At 51.9% G+C, this 16,640-nt stretch overlaps 1 protein-coding gene across 1 annotated transcript; it reads left to right on the top strand.

The window, feature by feature from the left end:
• The first annotated feature begins 3,833 nt into the window (after window positions 1–3,833).
• LOC141977968 (uncharacterized) lies at window positions 3,834–12,030 on the top strand. The gene is made up of 6 exons (XM_074939804.1): window positions 3,834–3,848; window positions 3,939–4,025; window positions 5,678–5,903; window positions 8,731–8,876; window positions 11,297–11,413; window positions 11,863–12,030. The coding sequence occupies exons 2-6, from the start codon at window positions 3,942–3,944 to the stop codon at window positions 12,028–12,030; spliced, it is 741 nt and encodes a 246-aa protein (XP_074795905.1). The 5' UTR covers window positions 3,834–3,848; window positions 3,939–3,941.
• Window positions 12,031–16,640: the final 4,610 nt, after the last annotated feature.

The following is a 16,640-nucleotide window of genomic DNA, read 5'->3' as shown; positions in this document are numbered from 1 at the left end:
CCGGGCGGCCAGCTCTGCACTGGAGCAGCACGGCACGGAGCCCCGGAGGGCACACCCGTTCTTCATGGTGGGGTCTGAGCTGCTCCTCCTGGCCTTCTGCTCGGGCTGCCCCGGGCCTGGCCTCCACAGCTGCTCCTTCCCCTTGCTGAAGAGCCTGTGGTCCTCCTGGATGGCCAGCGAGGGGATGATGAACTGTGGGATGCGGTCGGGTGTCACCACGTAAGTGAAGACGTCTCGGGCGCATTTGCCGCGGGGGGAGCTCCAGCAGAGCCTCGCGGGCTCCCAGACAGACATCTCCAGCCGGAAGATAAACTGGCTCCTCTCCTCCGTGCCCGGGAGCCAGGTGCTTAGTTCCCCAGCTCCATGGAGCAGCCTCCTCTAATTTGTACTCTCCACCGAGCCCGGATTGCTCCCCCCTCAGTGACGCTCCGTGATGACTATTGCCAGACAGCCAGGGCTGCACCTGCTCTCTCTGAACAAGAGATTATTCATCAGCTGACCCATACAAAGCAGAGCAGGGGAGAGAGGAGGGGACACCCAGCCCCCTAACCTCAGCTCCCGCTCGCCTTCTCAAGTGGAGCCTGTCTAGGGGCCGCTTACGTAGATGGGTTCCTGCCACCGCTTGGAGAAGAGCAGAGGGGAATTCTTCATCCAAGAAGCAAGGCGCTGGAGCAGGTGCTGTCCCCGGGGGCTGCGGGGCACTCGGCAAGTGGAGAGCACTTGGCTGCAAGATACAAAGGGGGGTGGAAATCAATCAATAGAGCATTGGCTTTTCCAGGGCTGAGTCCCATAGGCATAAGGTATGGGGAGCAAGGGGGGCAGTGTATGTTGATAGCAAGAAGTAAATGCTTGTCTAAGGGTCGGATCACTTGTCTGTCTTTCTTTCTTTTTTCTTTTTCTTTTTCTTCCCTTCACGCTTCCACGCTAACATTCAGGCCAGGTAGGATCTCTAGCACATTTAGTTACAAAGCCACTGCTCTGCGAACATTTGGCCCAGAAACCCCAGCTAGCATCTTTGCTGTTATTCATTCCTTATTCGATTTTAATTGCTTCTTTTCAGCAACTCCTTGTATTTCTCTCCCTATATGCAGGGCCGGAGGGGCCGAGGCCTCTCTGCAGGGGGGCAGTTCTCAGACTCCAGAGATGAGGAGCTGTCTCAACCATCACTGAATCCGACAAAGCCACAAAATATTCATTCATGAATGACTGGGGGAGGGGGGCAGCCACGCAGTTACAGTGGTGTGGCCCCATCGGTGTGGGAACCTATAGAGAGACCTTGAAATCATTCCCAAAGGGTGCGGGTCTTTTATCCTTCTCTCCCTGCACAGAGGTGGAGGTGGAGACGCAGAATGGCACTGCCCTGTGAAGGTCCCCGAGGGAGAGGGAAGCCTGCTCTGGGAACAGCTGCAGAAAGGCTGCGGTACATCTGTTCTGGCACTTGAACCAGAGTGAAGAACGCGGAGAAGCAAGGTCTTGTACTGCGTTTACCAGCTTCCGGCTGAACGGGGTAACCAGGGGTCGCTGGTCCCTGCTCCCAGCACCGTCCAGCTGAATCCGCCCTAATAAAGACCTGTCTGCTGTATTGTTACTCGCTTTTATTCCATCCCATTAGCTCCACTTCCTTGCGGGTGACCTTTCGAGTGCAGACGGCGCTTTCCAGAGGACTGAGTTCCCAAGACTGCTCACTAGAGTCCCTCTTGGTTTCAGTGAGAGCAGGCCCTCAGTTGGGACCCCACCCCAGTGCAGGGGAAATAAGAACTGGCCTAGATTTGTGCCCCAAACTGAAACGAAGGGGAGGTCTGCACTGCGATCAGAGGTGAGACTGCAGCCCCCCCCTGGACGTACCCGAGCTCGCTTTAATCTAGCAGCGAGGGCGCGGCCGCATGGGGGAGTCCGTACACAGGGCTCTGGGTGGAGCTGTACAAGCTTCACTGCGGATGTTCTTCAAGCTAGCTAGATCCAGGTGTGTAGTACGTCTACACATGCTGCAGTCATGCCTCTGTCTGCGGTGTAAACATACCTTCAGTCTGATCCGACATTCAATTCACCCAGGCAAAAACGTGCCCATTCCCTTCGATGCATCTTGAGCTGAGCTGGGCTGGCAGCAGAGCAGCGGGAATGACCCCATGGGGACAGCTGCCCTTGGGGAATTTGCAGATGGGCTCAGATCCCTCTGAACTGTTTGGCTAGGACCCCGGTGTGGGAAGTGTCAAACACCGCTGGCTTGCGCTCTGCGTTTCAGATAAGCTCCGCTAAGCCCCAGAATTCTAGGTTGCTTGACTTAAATCTTTCCAGGGTTACCCCTCTCGAGCTGCAGTGTCCATCTGGAGAAAGGAAGGGGTGTAACGACACCCCCATGTTAATATAATAGCACACTGTGAGGTGGGGTCCTGCTCCTCACCTCCTCCGTGTGGCCTGCAGCTTTTGTGGGACTCAGCATGGCAGCGTCTGGGAGGTTAGCTGAGTGGGAGGATAAAGTGAGGCTCAGACCTTCTTTGCCTTCCCCACCCTGAAAAATAGAAGCTGTAGAAACATCACTATCTCAAAGTGTATTTTAATTGATGTGTCAGAATCCAACACACGGTCTTGGCACCCTCCCCCAGCAAGGGCCCGTGGTTCGCCCCTAGCCCACAGATCCTCTTGCAGCACTCACGTCCCATCTGTGCCCTTTGGCCAGCTGCCCTTTGGGGCTAATGATCCTTGCTGGAGATACTGATGCTTCTGTTCTCCCCCCTGTTGTTGGTCTTGTCTACTTCGATTGTCCCTCAGCACCGCCCACCCCAAAGGTTCAAAAAATCATAAGTCAGCCCCTCCTGAAACCACGAGACTTTAAAATATAATACCTAGGGGGGTTCTTTGCCTTCTGCTTTCTCAGCCTTTAGGTTGCACCCAGGCCACGTTTTCAAGCAATTTCTGCAATTTGAGAGCTAGAAATTTATTTTACCTATAGAAAAGCTGAGATTTTCGCCCATCACATGCCTCCAGGAGCTGAGGCTTTAAGAAAAAACACCAAGTATTGTGATAAAGTCACAGACATTGCCAACACAGGTGTCTATAGCCTAGCACGGTGTGACCCTGATCTCAGCTGGGGTCCGAGCCAAAGCCTCATTCTCCCCATTCTAGCGCCCTTCACAGGCAGGGGAATTGGTACTGGCCTTGGTAGTCACAGTAATCACACAGAGAAAAACCCTTGTGGTAGAATTGCCCAGATTCAGCTAGGCATATAATCAACTCCAGGCCCTACCTGGAAAGGGCCCCCATGAATTCATATTCCACAGTCAGTGCAACAGCACCACCCAATGGCCCGATTTGCAAAGGTATTTAGGTGCCTAAAAATCCAGGCTGTCAATCCCCCTAGGTGCCTATCTGCATCTTTAAGCACCTAAATACCTTTAAAAATCTGGCCTCAATTCTCCAGCCTCCTGCATCTTGCATGGTTATTCACCCCGGTGGGAAGTTGATGTGAAATGCCAGCAGCTTACAAAGCTGGCACCACCTGGGGGAAATGCCCACACAAAGAGCAGAGCACCGGTGAATCCAGCCCAAAGCACATCCCCAGGGAGCCCTGATCTCCATGCTCCCAGGAGAAGTCCCCTAAGGCCACTCCCTCAGCTGGGGAAGCTCAGCCCTGCAATGAGGCAAAGCCTGCCGGGAGCTGTGCTGATTAATTGAGTCTGGCAGCTCATCATCACAATGCAGAGCAGCTGGGTCAGAACCAATATGTAGCTAACGTGCTGGGGGTAAGGCCAAGCCAGGCTTCTGTCTCCTCTAGCCTGTCACTTGTCTTGCAGCAGCAAATTGAGTCCATGGCCCCCCAGGCCAGCCCAGAGAAAAGAGAGCTCCCTCAGGTGACAGGGGCCAGGTTCCCTGGGAGGCAACGGGCAAGGTATGGGGGTGGGGTCTGGCTCTTCTAACTACCCTTCTCTCTCTGGGTTTAGGAGATGCCAGCTGTCCGGACAGACTCTGAATCCTCACTTGCCAGGTTCTTCCACCAAATTGCTCAGCTGGGGCTCTTCAGTTCCCTGGTAAGTAACCCCCCACCAGCGGCAGTGCTGGGTGAATCTGAGCTGGGGACTTGCCTGGTTTTAGGCCCTGCAGCTTCTCCCCCACCATGTTCCTCTTTGCTCCTGCTGCTTTTTGCCTCTTTGCCCCTCCCGCTTGGTGCGGCAGTCAATATACAGGTGCTCTCCTGTTCTCTCACCACCCCCTTGCTTTGTGCTCTAGTCCCTACCCTTTAAGGGTTTGCTTTAACGACTGTCTTGTGCCTGGCTGGGCTGTGGAAAGTTGTCTGCGCTCCTGCCTTATGGCCACGAGAAGTCACTGTGGCATCTGCTGGGTAGGTGGCCTGGTGCTGACAGCTTGCTCCCTGGGATATATCCAGGCTGGGAGTATGCCCCCCTACCCCCGTTTACTATGGCAGTTTTCCATTCAGACTCCCGCACTGAGCACCTACCTGGGCAGAGCTGCCAAGTTCAGGCTCCAGCCCTGACCCTGCTCTGGGCAGATTGTGCTGGCTGTGGGAACCGAGCCTATGATATGTTAACAAACTTGCCTGTGTAATGCTGGGCTCCTGGGTAGGTTGTCACAGTGATTGGCACCCAGGACCTCTCCACTGCTTAAGCGAAAAGACCTGGCTCTGTTAGCCAAGGCTCACCCACTTCCATCTCTGACCCAGCCCCCATTAAAGGGGGACAGAGCTCTGAACTAAGTGGGGTCCCTCTGCCGATTACATCATTCAACATGTGTGAAATATCTCTTGAGGTGCAGGACAAAACTTGACTGCCATGGCTCAGACCTGGGTTGCTCCTGGATTATAGAGGCCCTGTTTTGTGCGAGGCCCTGTTTTGTGCAAGACCCTGTGATGCTAACTTGCCAATAAACTTGTACAAGAGCTGACACAAACAGCTACATCAGTGTCCACTTCCGTTGGAAACAATGCTTTGGATTAGTGCTGGGGAAAGGTAACTCAGGGGCTGAGACACAAGTCTCATAGAATATCAGGGTTGGAAGGGACCTCAGCAGGTCATCTAGTCCAACCCCCTGCTCAAAGCAGGACCAATCCCCCATTTTTGCCCCAGATTCCTAATTGGTCCTCTCAAGGATTGAATTCACAACCCTGGGTTTAGCAGGCCAATGCTCAAACCACTGAGCTATCCCTCCCCCCTCCTGTTTCTCTAGATGGTGGCAGGAGCAGGGCAAAGACACAAGGCCTGAGGCAGTGACAAGGTGAAGTGCACCAACACGTGGCTGGTGTTCACTAGAACTGGTGAGACCAGGGCTTGTGGTCTCCTGGCTCCCAGCCCAGTGCGCTTCCCCCAAAGCATCTTCCTTTGGGGAAGCCTTGCATCCTGTGATGTTGTCCCTGAGTGGACATGTCTGAGTGGCCCACATGTGCAGACACTCTGCCCATCCCCTTGTTGGGTTGTGCTTCTTGCCTTGGCCTGGCATTACCAGAGCTCTTCCTGCACAGCCTTCATTCTTGGTGACCGCCGTTCTCCTCTGTGCTCTGCCACTGCGTGGTGGCCGGCGGTAACCTCCCTGCAGGCTGGCAGCACTTGGTGCACATGACATGTGTCTGAGCTGGGGGCCCAGCCTGCAATAATGGGGGGGGGGGGCGGCACAGATTTTACAACTCAGTTATTTGAACGCTTTCTGACAGTCTAACTCGTGTTCTCAGGTCCGGCTTCTCCACAAGATTTCGGCCTGGGGTGGCTCCTCTCTCCCTGTGGAGAACATTGGCAGCCAGGACTATCACGCCCCTTCCCCTGACAGGCCTGTGCGGCGCGCCAAGAAGCGTCTCGGCAGACTGGCACACCTCCTGTTCGCCATCATCCCCTCCAGGTTCCAGCGTGCCCTCGGCTACCTGCCGGCAGACAGCATGGGTCAGAGCGGGATCCCTGAGGGTAAGAACTCTCCGTGATGCAGAACTAAGCAGTGGATGGGTGAGCAGCCTGGATCTGCAGAGCGTGAGGTGGGCGTGCAGCAGGCCATGCTCCTGGGGCAAGAACCGTTGGGCGGAATGGCCCATGCTGCAGGGAAAACGCTCTCCTGGCCTCCTTTAGGTACCTGGTGTGAGAGACCTGAAAGGGGCCGGATTTCCCAAGAGCTGGAGTCTTACGTTGAGTACCCACACCCAGAGTCACTGGGCAGCCCTTTAAAACTATGGTCCTGACCTTCCTGGGGGTGAAAGGGGAGGTGTTTGGCTGCCTCTGCCTGGCAAGCTTGTAGTGGGAACCTTGTCACAGGTCCCACAGGGTGAGCTGGTAGACGAGCCCTGCAGGCCAGGGGCTCCCAGCAGTGATCTCTGCTGTAATATCTGAATGAATCCTTGGTGATCCAACTATAGAACTCCAGTTGAGCTGGTCCGGCCCCCGTGGCTGGGAGCTGCCGATCATCTTAGCACAGCTCCCCTTCCCTGTTCCCTGCAGCACTCCTCCCTCCTCTTCTGGTCCTGTGTAGACTACATGACAAAACGGTGTGCTGGCTTAATACTGGTGACGCTGCAAATGGGGCTAGGCTGAGGCCACAGATACTTGGCCCTCCTGCTCCCAGGTGGGATTTGAACTGACATCTGCAGATGTGAGAGGCTAGTTCCTCAAATCAGAAAATGTCCTGGCCCCAGTCCACCTTCTCCCGAATAACCACTGCTTCCTATGGGCTGACTGCTGGAGGAAGAGTCAGGCTAAGCTAACGCAGCAAGTGGCTCACTTTACATCTGTCGGCAAGCTTGGAGTGGAGCCTCTCTCCTGGAGGAGAGGGAATCTGTTTGCTTAAAACCCTCACGGGCTCCCCTGGCTGGTACTAGGACCTACATACGTTGCCCGGTTCCTGGTTGGATAAAGTGGCAGCTCACTCCTCACTAGCCAGGAGACTCTGTGGGTCACCCTTCCTCTTGCAGGAGGGTCTCGCAGCAGAGGAGCAGAGCTGGATTTCTTAGGCAAGGCTGGAGCATTGGGCCTGTGAGTCATGCAGCTAGTGTCCGGCTCACCCAGAAGACATTAGTCTAGCTTTGCTGTTCGTGTTGCATGGCAATGCCACTGCCAGCTAATGGGACTCAACACTAAGGTGCCTAAATTATGCAAGTGAGACCCCCCCCTTCATTGTATGTGAAAAGTAGATGGGGAGTTAAGGCTTGAAACATGGGCATCCTTTCCTTGAGCTCAAGCTTTTAATACACTAATTATCTTGAAAAGAGGGCAAGGAGTGAGGGGGATAAAATTTGTATTAGGCTGGAGAAGACAGAGGGAACCTAACCCAGGCAGGGGAATGAATAGCACAGTGCGGGGTGGAAGCTGGCATTGACAGATGCCAGCTGATGCATTGCTCAGATTCTTTTTCAGTATCTGAGAGGGTCCTAAGTAACTGTAATGACTTGGGGAGGAGCCGGGTGTCACAGCGGGCAGGTCTCTGCTGAACGTGCAGAGGCAGGGGTGGAAAAAAGTTAACTTAATAATTCTGCATAGGGAATAAGCTAGAGCAGTGGTTCTCAAACTTCTGTACAGGTGACCCCTTTCACATAACAAGCCTCTGTCTGCAACACCCCCTTAAACTTATTAAAAAGTGGTTTTTAAATTTATAACAGCATTATAAATGCTGGAGGCAACATAGTTTGGGGTGGAGGTTGACAGCTTGCGGCCCCCCCATGTAATAACCTTGTGACCCCCTGAGGGGGTGAGAATCCCTGAGCTAGAGAGCCCCTGAAAACCTTTTCTAAATCAATGCCTGTACTCATGGCATCTTGAGAGTTCTTGGTCACCCCGTCTCAGAGCAGAACGAGAGGGGCTTCAGAGATGAGTAACAAATTATCAGAGGCCTGGAAAGGCTTCTGTATGCATGAAAAGATGCGGGATGTGTAGTTTAGAGAGAAGACAGGCTATAGATCCAAAAAATGAGTGCTATCAAGGTCAGTCTTGAGCGCCTACTTACTTGGCTCGTAACAAAAAACAAGGGACCATTCAACACAATTACGAGGCAACACTTTAACGCTGGTAAATAAAACTACTTTTTTTAACACTGGGCGTAACTAGCCTCTGACAATGACATTGTGGCAATAACTCTAGAGTCTAATGAATTTCATTATCCATCATATCGGATCTAAGCCATCCTGCTTCAGGAGGGAATCCAATCTCTAGCTGCCTCCGACTAGGAGGAGGATGCTCTTATGCTCAAGCAAATGGTTCTAGAGTTGCCCAGGGGTGGGTGTCTTGCACTTCCTTGTGGAGCAGCTAGTACAGGCTGCCATCCAATAGGATGCTGGATGAGATGAACCCTGGTTTGGAAATTCTTTGTTCCGGATTTCCCAGGAGCACATCTCTCCCAGCCTTTCCCATGCTGCTCCATCCTTGTGGAGACTGACTGCTCCTGGCTCTGGCTGTTCTCCCAAAGCCAGCAAGAGTTGGGTCAAGCCTCTGATTAAGGGGGAAGGGAACCAACAAAGGCTTCCCAAAAAGCAGAGGCCAGGGCAGGAGGGAGACTAGCTGCCAGTCCAACACTGAGCCAAGACATGTCTGAGCTGTGTCTTGGCCTCATGGCTGGACCTCAGGATGCTGGGCCCTGGCTATCACCTGGGTGAAGCTATCCGAATATGGCTGGCCTGTTAGGCTGTCCCTACTCTGGAGTATCTGGGGTCTGTGCCTGCCCTCTGGGAGAGCAGACTTAGGCAGTGGTGACCCTTGCCTCCATGGGGTACGTGCTCTGATACTACCTGCACTGTTCGTGGCTTTCTTGCAGAGATCCGGAAAAGTCCAGTCAAGCCCTCGGGCAAAGGGAGCAAAAGGAAACAAGATGACGTGGCTCTGGAGGAGCATCAGTCCTGGGTGGAGATCTTGCAGCAAGAGCTGCCAGAGGAGGATGAGGCCGAAGACTCTACCTATGAGGTATGACGCACTTGCTGTTTGGCAGAGCCAGTCCCTGGGTGCTGGGTTACACAGAACCACGGCGCAGCTCCAGCGCACTGTTAACACTGCAGTGTTTGCCCATGATGCTACATCCCTTTCCGAGCACTGAGATCTCCTCTGCACTTGCCCCCAGCAGGGAGAGAGGACTGCTGCAAAGCATGCAACACTTCCAGACAGCAGGAGGTGGCTTATGCAACGAGCCATCAGACAGGGGCCTGGCAGGTCTACCAGCTGCATCCCTCGCTGAGCCATGGGCAGTACATGGGCTGGATTCAGTAGATGTGAGGTCTTTTGTTTTCAGTTTTTACTGAGTGTTTTTTTAAAAAAAAACAAACTCCTGGATTTTACAAGAGCCATTTGACTTTTACTGATTGGCACTTCAGGTGCCAGAACTCCCTGGACCCAGCCTCCTGCTCCAGAAGGAGAAATGGTGGCTTGCTAACCGCCAGCTTTCCTTCCAGAGCAGGGAAATGGGTCAGAAGTACTGGCATGACGAGTGCCACAGTACGGACTGCGGTCAATTCCACGTCAACCATGTGCACGCTACCAGTTTTAGACCTAGTATGGGTAGTTCTCGGCCTTCAAAGCAAATGAGCATTGGTGTCCTACTTTTCGTGCTAAAATGAGTCAAATGAAAAAACCATATCTCACTACACTTCAGAATAAGGCGTTTTTGAAAGCTTTTTAAAGAGAGATTTACCCAGAAAACTGCAACGTTCATTTTATGCAGTTGTTTTGAACCTCTTTGGAGTGTGTTGTGTGTGGGTTTTGGTGGCTTTTGCTTTTAAGTTTTGTAACAAACACTGATAGCTTCCCAGGAAAACTGTTTTGTTTAAAGGGCCTCTGGTATCCAGAGGTGGTCTGCTCCTCCCCTGGCAGACACACTAATAGGACATTTGTTACTAGATGCCTTAACTAGAAGGGGTGAGACTAGTGTCTGCTCTGTATTGCAAAGCTGGGACCTCTGGGAGCTTAACTTCCCCTCGCCGGTGTTATCTGCATAACATGTGTCAAGGTTCCTTCCCCACTCTGAACTCAAGGGTACAGATGTGGGGACCTGCATGAAAAAACCCCTAAGCTTATTTTTACCAGTTTAGGTTAAAACTTCCAAGGTACAAACTATTTTACCTTTTGCCCCTGGACTTTATTGCTGCCACCAAGCATCTAACAAATATATAACAGGGAAAGAGCCCGCCTGGAAATGTCTTTTCCCCCAAAAATCCTCCCAAAACCTACACCCCCTTTCCTGGGGAAGGCTTGATAAAAATCCTCACCAATTTGCATAGGTGAACACAGACCCAAACCCTTGGATCTTAAGAAGAACAATGAAGAATCAATCAGGTTCTTAAAAGAATTTTAATTGAAGAAAAAGTAAGAATCACCTCTGTAAAATCAGGATGGTAAATACCTTACAGGGTAATCTGATTCAAAACATAGAGAATCCCTCTAGGCAAAACTGTAAGTTACAAAAAGACACAAAAACAGGAATATACATTCCCTTCAGCACCGCTTATTTTATCAGCCATTTAAACAAAACAGAATCTAACGCATATCTAACTAGATTGCTTATTAGCCCTTTACAGGAGTTCTGACCTGCATTCCTGCTCTGGTCCCAGCAAAAGACAACACAGACAGAGAACCTTTGTTTTCCCCTCACCCCCCAGCTTTGAAAGTATCTTGTCTCCTCATTGGTCACTTTGGTCAGGTGCCAGTGAGGTTGTCTTAGCTTCCTAAACCCTTTCACCTGTAAAGGGTTTTCCTCTGGCCAGGAGGGATTTAAAGGTGGTTAGCCTTCCCTTTATATTTGACAACGTGTCTGTTGCATTTGGCTACGGAAATGAGGCTGTCGAACACGGACAGGCCATGATGTGTACAGGTGGTATTGGCCCATGTGAGCCTATATTAGGGTGCTTACTCCCAATAGGGCTATTGGACTATGAGTGTCTCCAAACAGGAACTGTCCACCTGAGTGTCTGGGAAATGCCTGGCAGACTGTGGAGGCTGTTATAAAGCCTCTTGCCCAGTAGATGCATCTGTGCTGAGTTCTGTCTGGACAGATCCTTGTTGTATTCTCCCCCAACCCTTCCCAGTGTTGTCAAGCCCTGGTTCACCAAGGGGGCTGGGGAGGGGCAGACTCTGGAAGCACAAAGGGCAACTAGTCAGCACCCACCAAAAGCCAAAGGGACTTGAGCACCTAACTGCCCTTTGCACCCTTCCCCAGTCCTCATCCCCCTTTAAAGGGAGTCTGCCCCCTTTGCTGCTTCTGTGGGGAGAGCAGCATGCTCCTGCTGGAGCATTGTCCTCTGCTCTAGGGCTTGCTGCTGCTGCTCCTCATCTTCCTTGGTATAGTTTGGCACAAAGCTTGTCCTCACCAGCACGGACCTCCTTCCCTCTTGCAGCAGACTCAATCGGAGACAGACAGCGAGGAATACAGGTCCCAGAACGACACAGAGACCGACCTGGAGTTTGAAGAGAAAGACGGGGTCCTGGTGCTGAAGGCATCGCCAAGTCTGCAGGTAAGTGAGCCCCTCTTGATGGCCGTCAGGATCACGCAAGGGGACAAGCAAGGCCCCTTGTGTAGGGACTCTACAAGTGTCCATGTGATTAACTGACAACTGAGCTGCAGCTTTGAATTATCTTGTCTTAAGCTTAGCTGTGGGAGAGCATAATGATGGCACTGGACAGGAGCATGGATGCACTTCACCAAAGTAAACCAAGCAAGATGTGGGTTTATGGAGCCAGCAGCAGCTGAAATGAGCCAGTTCTCTGTAGCTGTTCCAGCTGCTGGTATATCTGTTACGACGGGGCTGGGGGAGGCATAATCTCCTCTCACCACAACGCTTTAGAGTGGGTTTAGTCTGACTCTCCTGAGCCCCAGGTGCAAACCCCAGTGTTGATGTAACTGCCCAATTCTTGGTGCCGGCTCCACGCTGGACTACCAGACTGTGTGCCCTTGACTCTGCAGGGGACTCTGGATGGAGAGAACATGCTGGCTGCAGCCAGCAGCAATAGCCAGGAGCAGCAGGCCGCACCGAGCAGCAGTGGTGAGGACATGCAGGCTGTGGCGAGCGGCAGTGGTGGGGATGCCCTGGAGCAGCAGGCTGCGGCGAGCGGCAGCGGTGGGTTGAAGTGATTGGTAAGGATGTGTCTCCATTGCACACAGTTACTTTCTCCTGGGGCAAGGGGGGATGGGTCTGCACACACAGGGGCGCATTTCCCAGTACTGTGAGCCCTATAGGATGTTTTCCCTTCCCCTGGCTGCCCTGCGAAGGCAGGTGGGTGATGAGGGCTCGGACCCTTCCTTTTCCAGGTCCTAAACTCCCAGCTGCTGAAACGGCTGGCTCCACTGAGGGCCTGAGCCACCACAGCTGCTGAGCAAGGCCCTGGTGCCAGCTGTTGAACAGCTGTTGGCAGTGCCTCAAGCTAGTGGGGTGGTTCTACTGAAGGAAGGTCAAGAGCCTCACTCATCCGATCCGTTCAGGTGAGTGCCAGGCAATGGGGAACCTGGTCCTAGCCTCTAGTGGCCAGAGGAGATGGTGTAGGCCCACTTGAGCATTGGGTGAGAGAGGAAAGCCATGCAGAACTGTGCTCGGTGTTCCTGCAGGGACCAGAGTCCGGGCTCCAAGGCCCAGTTCTGCAATAGTCACTCTGACCTTGGCCAATTCCCATCAACCCCTTTTGCTTCCATGACTTTCCCCATGGGGATAATCCTTAGACACTCAAGCCTTCCATCCCAGTGCAGGAGATACTTGGATGAAAGGCCCCTAAACTAGGAGAGGACTCTGAGTGGCTGTGCAGGTCCCAAACTTCCAGCACCCACTGAAGCGGCTTGTTCCCACACACTGGACTGGCTTCCAGTGCTTCGTATTAACTTCTCTTGAAAGCACTAGTGACTCTGGTAAATTTAGATGTGACTGTATCCAACCTATTTAAAGCCCTAGTTCCTGAATGATCCACTGACCACCAGTGTCCTGCAGAGGACTAGTGGGTGGCTGGGCCAGCTGGCTGGTCACATGGTCCATGCCCTCCATAGCCACCTGCTAAGTTATGTTAAGACAGCTAAACATGCTGGATGCTCTGCCTGTAGGCAAAGGTTGTAGATGCTAAAGCTGCTATTCCCTCACCAGTGGAAAGAGGCAGCCCAGTCACAGAGAGGAGGGCAGGCTTCCAAGCAGTGATCAAAGAATGATCCATGCACCAAAGTTTGGAGATGCCTGGCTTAAAGGATTACAAAACACCAAGCCTGTGCTTACCACCACCTCTTGTTTCCATCAGCAACTGACTGCAGCTCGCTCTGTCTGAACTTGACCAGGGCTGTTAGAACTTTGGTCATATTGGGGTCACTTGATCTGAGCTCTTCCATCTAGGGTATTAGTGAGAATCAGGACCTCTTGTGAGGTCACTTAACTTCCCTGCCTGCTCCCTCTAGCTGGCAGACCTAATTATCCCAAAAGCTGCAACCTGCAGTGTTGGTGTTGGATGAAGTATTGGCCTCAGGCTTCCAGAGGTGCGGAGTGCTCCCAGTGAAATAGGTGGGTTTGCTTGTGGTGCTTGGCATCTCTGAAAATCAGGCCGTTACTGTGTAAAGCTCTTACCGCACTGTGCAGCACAGTCTCTGTTGCTAATTTCGGCCCATGCATGAACTGGAATAACTGTTCTTTCCCCTTACCTCCTAGGATAAATGGGGCCCCTTGACTCCTGGACCAAGTTTCTATTTTTCCATAGTGGCTGCTGTGGCTTTGAAATGCGTGCTTCTCAGAGCCAACTTTGCCCTGTGAATGTGGATTAAACTGTCTTATAAAATGCAATGTTAATATTTTGGAACCTGTGATAATAAACCTTTTTCCATGTGATTTCAAAAGCAGTTTGGCTCCTCTCTGGCCCAGAGCTTGGCTGGTTCAGTAGCTGGGAAACAGAAGGTGGGGTTGGGGGGGGGGGGTCACTGCTGTACTTCAGTCTTGGGGTACAAAGCTGGGCTCTCTGCAAATAACTAGATGGTAGCACTTTAAACTACTGCACCACCACCCCCTCTTTCACGATGGGTCCCAGCCCATGTTTGGCAGAAGAATGGCAATGCTGTCCTCTGAATATCCCAGCTCATCCCTCCGTCCAGCACAAGGGGCAGTTCAGCAGATGGAAAGGGTCTTCAACCTTCTCTGGGACTGCTCTGCCCCAGCATGGCTAGTTCAAAGATGCTGCAGAGCAATGATGAATTGGGGCCCTCTGCCTCCGGAGCTGTCCAGGCAGCAGCGGCAAGGCCACTGCTGGGGCACTGTGTCCAGTCCTGATGTGAAAACCCTACAGTGGAGCTCCAGCATGGGGAGGGTCCTGAGAGTAACTGTCTAGAAAACCGGCCTTACAGTGGGAGACTTAAACTCAATAGTGTAGGCACATTATCAAAGAGCAGGCGAAGAGGTGACTTCAGGACTCTAGAAGTACCTCCAGAGAGCTGAAAAGATGCTCTGGTTCAACTGAACGAAGTGGGCTTGATATGGGGATGTCATGGTGAAATTCTCTGGCCTGTGATCAGCAGTAGCGTGGGCTAGGAATCTGTCACAAGTGCTCAACTTAATTCTTGCCAACAGTAGGAGGGTGCAGCTGGTTTAGTTACACTGACAAAACCATCTTGTGTGGCTGCAGTGATGCTGGTAGAAAAGCTACGCTGGGTCCCCAAGTGGCCAGAAGCTATTCTGCTACAAGCCCCGTTTTCTGCCAACACACCTCTCCACACTAGGACTCTTTCTTGGAGTAGCTATTTCAGTTTGGGGGCAATTCTCTTTATCAGCATGGCTATGTTAGTGATGTGTAGACCAGGCCTAAATCTTAAAGAACTGACTTAGGCTGTTGGTTTTTAAGATATCTGGAGACCTTTGTTCTCCTGCCCAGTACTAAGCTTATTCCTTATGGACACCATTGCCCTGGAAAAGGCAGTGAGCACTGCACACCTGCCTATGCTGTACACATACCATGGTGGGATTTCTATCAGGCTTGGAGTAAGAGCAGCTGGGGTGGAAATGTAGATGCCTAAGGGGAGTAGACCATGTTAATTTACCAAAATTAATGTGAGAAGTCTAACTTCAGCCTGAATTGCTTTTCCAGTGGGTGCCACCTCCAGGAGCCCCTCCCTTCTCCCAAGGGTGGAGACGATTGCTCCTGGGCCCTCTCCGCACCCAGGTTAAAGGGAAAGTACATTCCATGCCCTCAACTGACTAGCCTATAAACTCCTAGTGAGCAAACTGTTCAAAATCATGCACCTCCTTTACGTAAACCCAGAGCTAAATGTTCCAGAAGCAGGCTTAGAATCGCTCTTAGCATGTCTGTGGGGCTTGCACTCAGAGCTCTGGGAACATGGGCTAACCCTCCTACGCCAGGGGGGGTATTGCGGTCTCTATTTATAGAGGAGTACCCGGCACCAAGGTGAGGTGGTCTGAGATCGGTGAGGTGCTGGGGGGGGGGGAGCTGTGATTAGAACATAAGCGGCCCAAGCTCTCAGCTCTGTCTAATCCGCTTGGATGTGGTCCAGGTGAAGCCAGAATATGGTGCTGCTCCTCTTTCCAATTAATAAGGCTACTTCATCTGGCAAAGATCACTTCAGGGAATAGTAAACTCACTGCAGCTCTTACTGTTAGGCTAAGATGAGCCTGGGAAGTGTTGAGATCACAGCCCCTATATTCTGGCCAGTTTGAAACCTGTTCTCAGAAGAACTTTCCTTGATTTTACTAATTTAAAAAAAAAAACAAATGGTCTAATTGCAGGTGGGCTGATTAGTGAATACCTGCCCCCTGCATGTGTACTCATAACCCCTTCCTGGGGCTGGGACACCATTCTACCTGGACAGCATGCTTTCCTGGTCTGTCCTTGAGTGGCGCATCTCCTGGGCGGTTGTGGTGGTAAGTCTATATGGGATTAACTTCAGCCATGCAGAAGGGAGGCTAAATAGTTGTCAGGTGCAAGCCTGGTTAGGAAAGATCTTCTTGGATGCTTCAGAGAGGCAGGCTGGAATCCGAACCAACCGGCAGGTCGGATATGCAGCGCACAGCAGTAGCTGCATATAAGGGGGGGAGACTTTTTTTTTTCCTCTGGGTGACTCTCACTGGGCCCTGGGATGTAGCTGCTGTTGTGACTTCCATCCATCACCTCTCAAGTTTCTGGGCACTTTTAAATACCAAATTAAAGGCAGGCTAGCTGCGATACTCTCTTGCGACATGTCCCTTGGCAGTCGAGACAAGAGCTTGGATCAAACGGCAATGCCTGGAGCCGAGCTCCAGGACTCCAAAGGCCAGAGGGGTTTGGATGCAGGTATTCAGGCCTGTCCCGTTATAAAGAGCGGGGCTGCTTGCAAAATATGGGTCTGCTTTTGAAGAGAGCAGTAGCATGTGTCATTAAACTGGGTAAAAATTATTTGCAGCACAAGCCCCTGAGGATGGAAAGTCACAAGTGCTAATGTGTCAAAGAGCTATACTGCCACCTAGGGGATGCAGCCTGTCACACACACACACAAGGCCCATTGCCCCTAAAACCGCTTTCTCCTTTAGCAGGGGATGTCAAAGGCTTGTGTGTTTGGCTTAGATGCAGTTGAGACCTATCCCCATTTAGGATTCTGCATGCCGTGGGTGCACAGAATTTATAACAGTCAATAGCCATGAAATCTATGTCGTTATGAATTTGTTAAACATTCCTCCCCTGGGCAGTGTCTCTTTAAATGTAAATATGCCTCTTAGACAGCATTATCTGTGTGCACAA

The sequence above is a fragment of the Natator depressus genome, chromosome 25, assembly GCF_965152275.1.
Source record: "Natator depressus isolate rNatDep1 chromosome 25, rNatDep2.hap1, whole genome shotgun sequence".
NCBI classification, from domain to species: Eukaryota; Metazoa; Chordata; order Testudines; family Cheloniidae; genus Natator; species Natator depressus.
This window is presented reverse-complemented; position numbering and strand designations above follow the sequence as displayed.

What these genes read in the sequence shown, in the direction of transcription:
- LOC141977968 (XM_074939804.1), top strand. Translation starts at nt 3,942, where the DNA reads ATGCCAGCTGTCCGGACAGACTCTGAATCCTCACTTGCCAGGTTCTTC. An exon ending in TGGGGCTCTTCAGTTCCCTG is followed by an intron (nt 4,026 to 5,677) that starts GTAAGTAACCCC and finishes TCGTGTTCTCAG; the next exon opens with GTCCGGCTTCTCCACAAGAT. An exon ending in AGGCATCGCCAAGTCTGCAG is followed by an intron (nt 11,414 to 11,862) that starts GTAAGTGAGCCC and finishes TTGACTCTGCAG; the next exon opens with GGGACTCTGGATGGAGAGAA.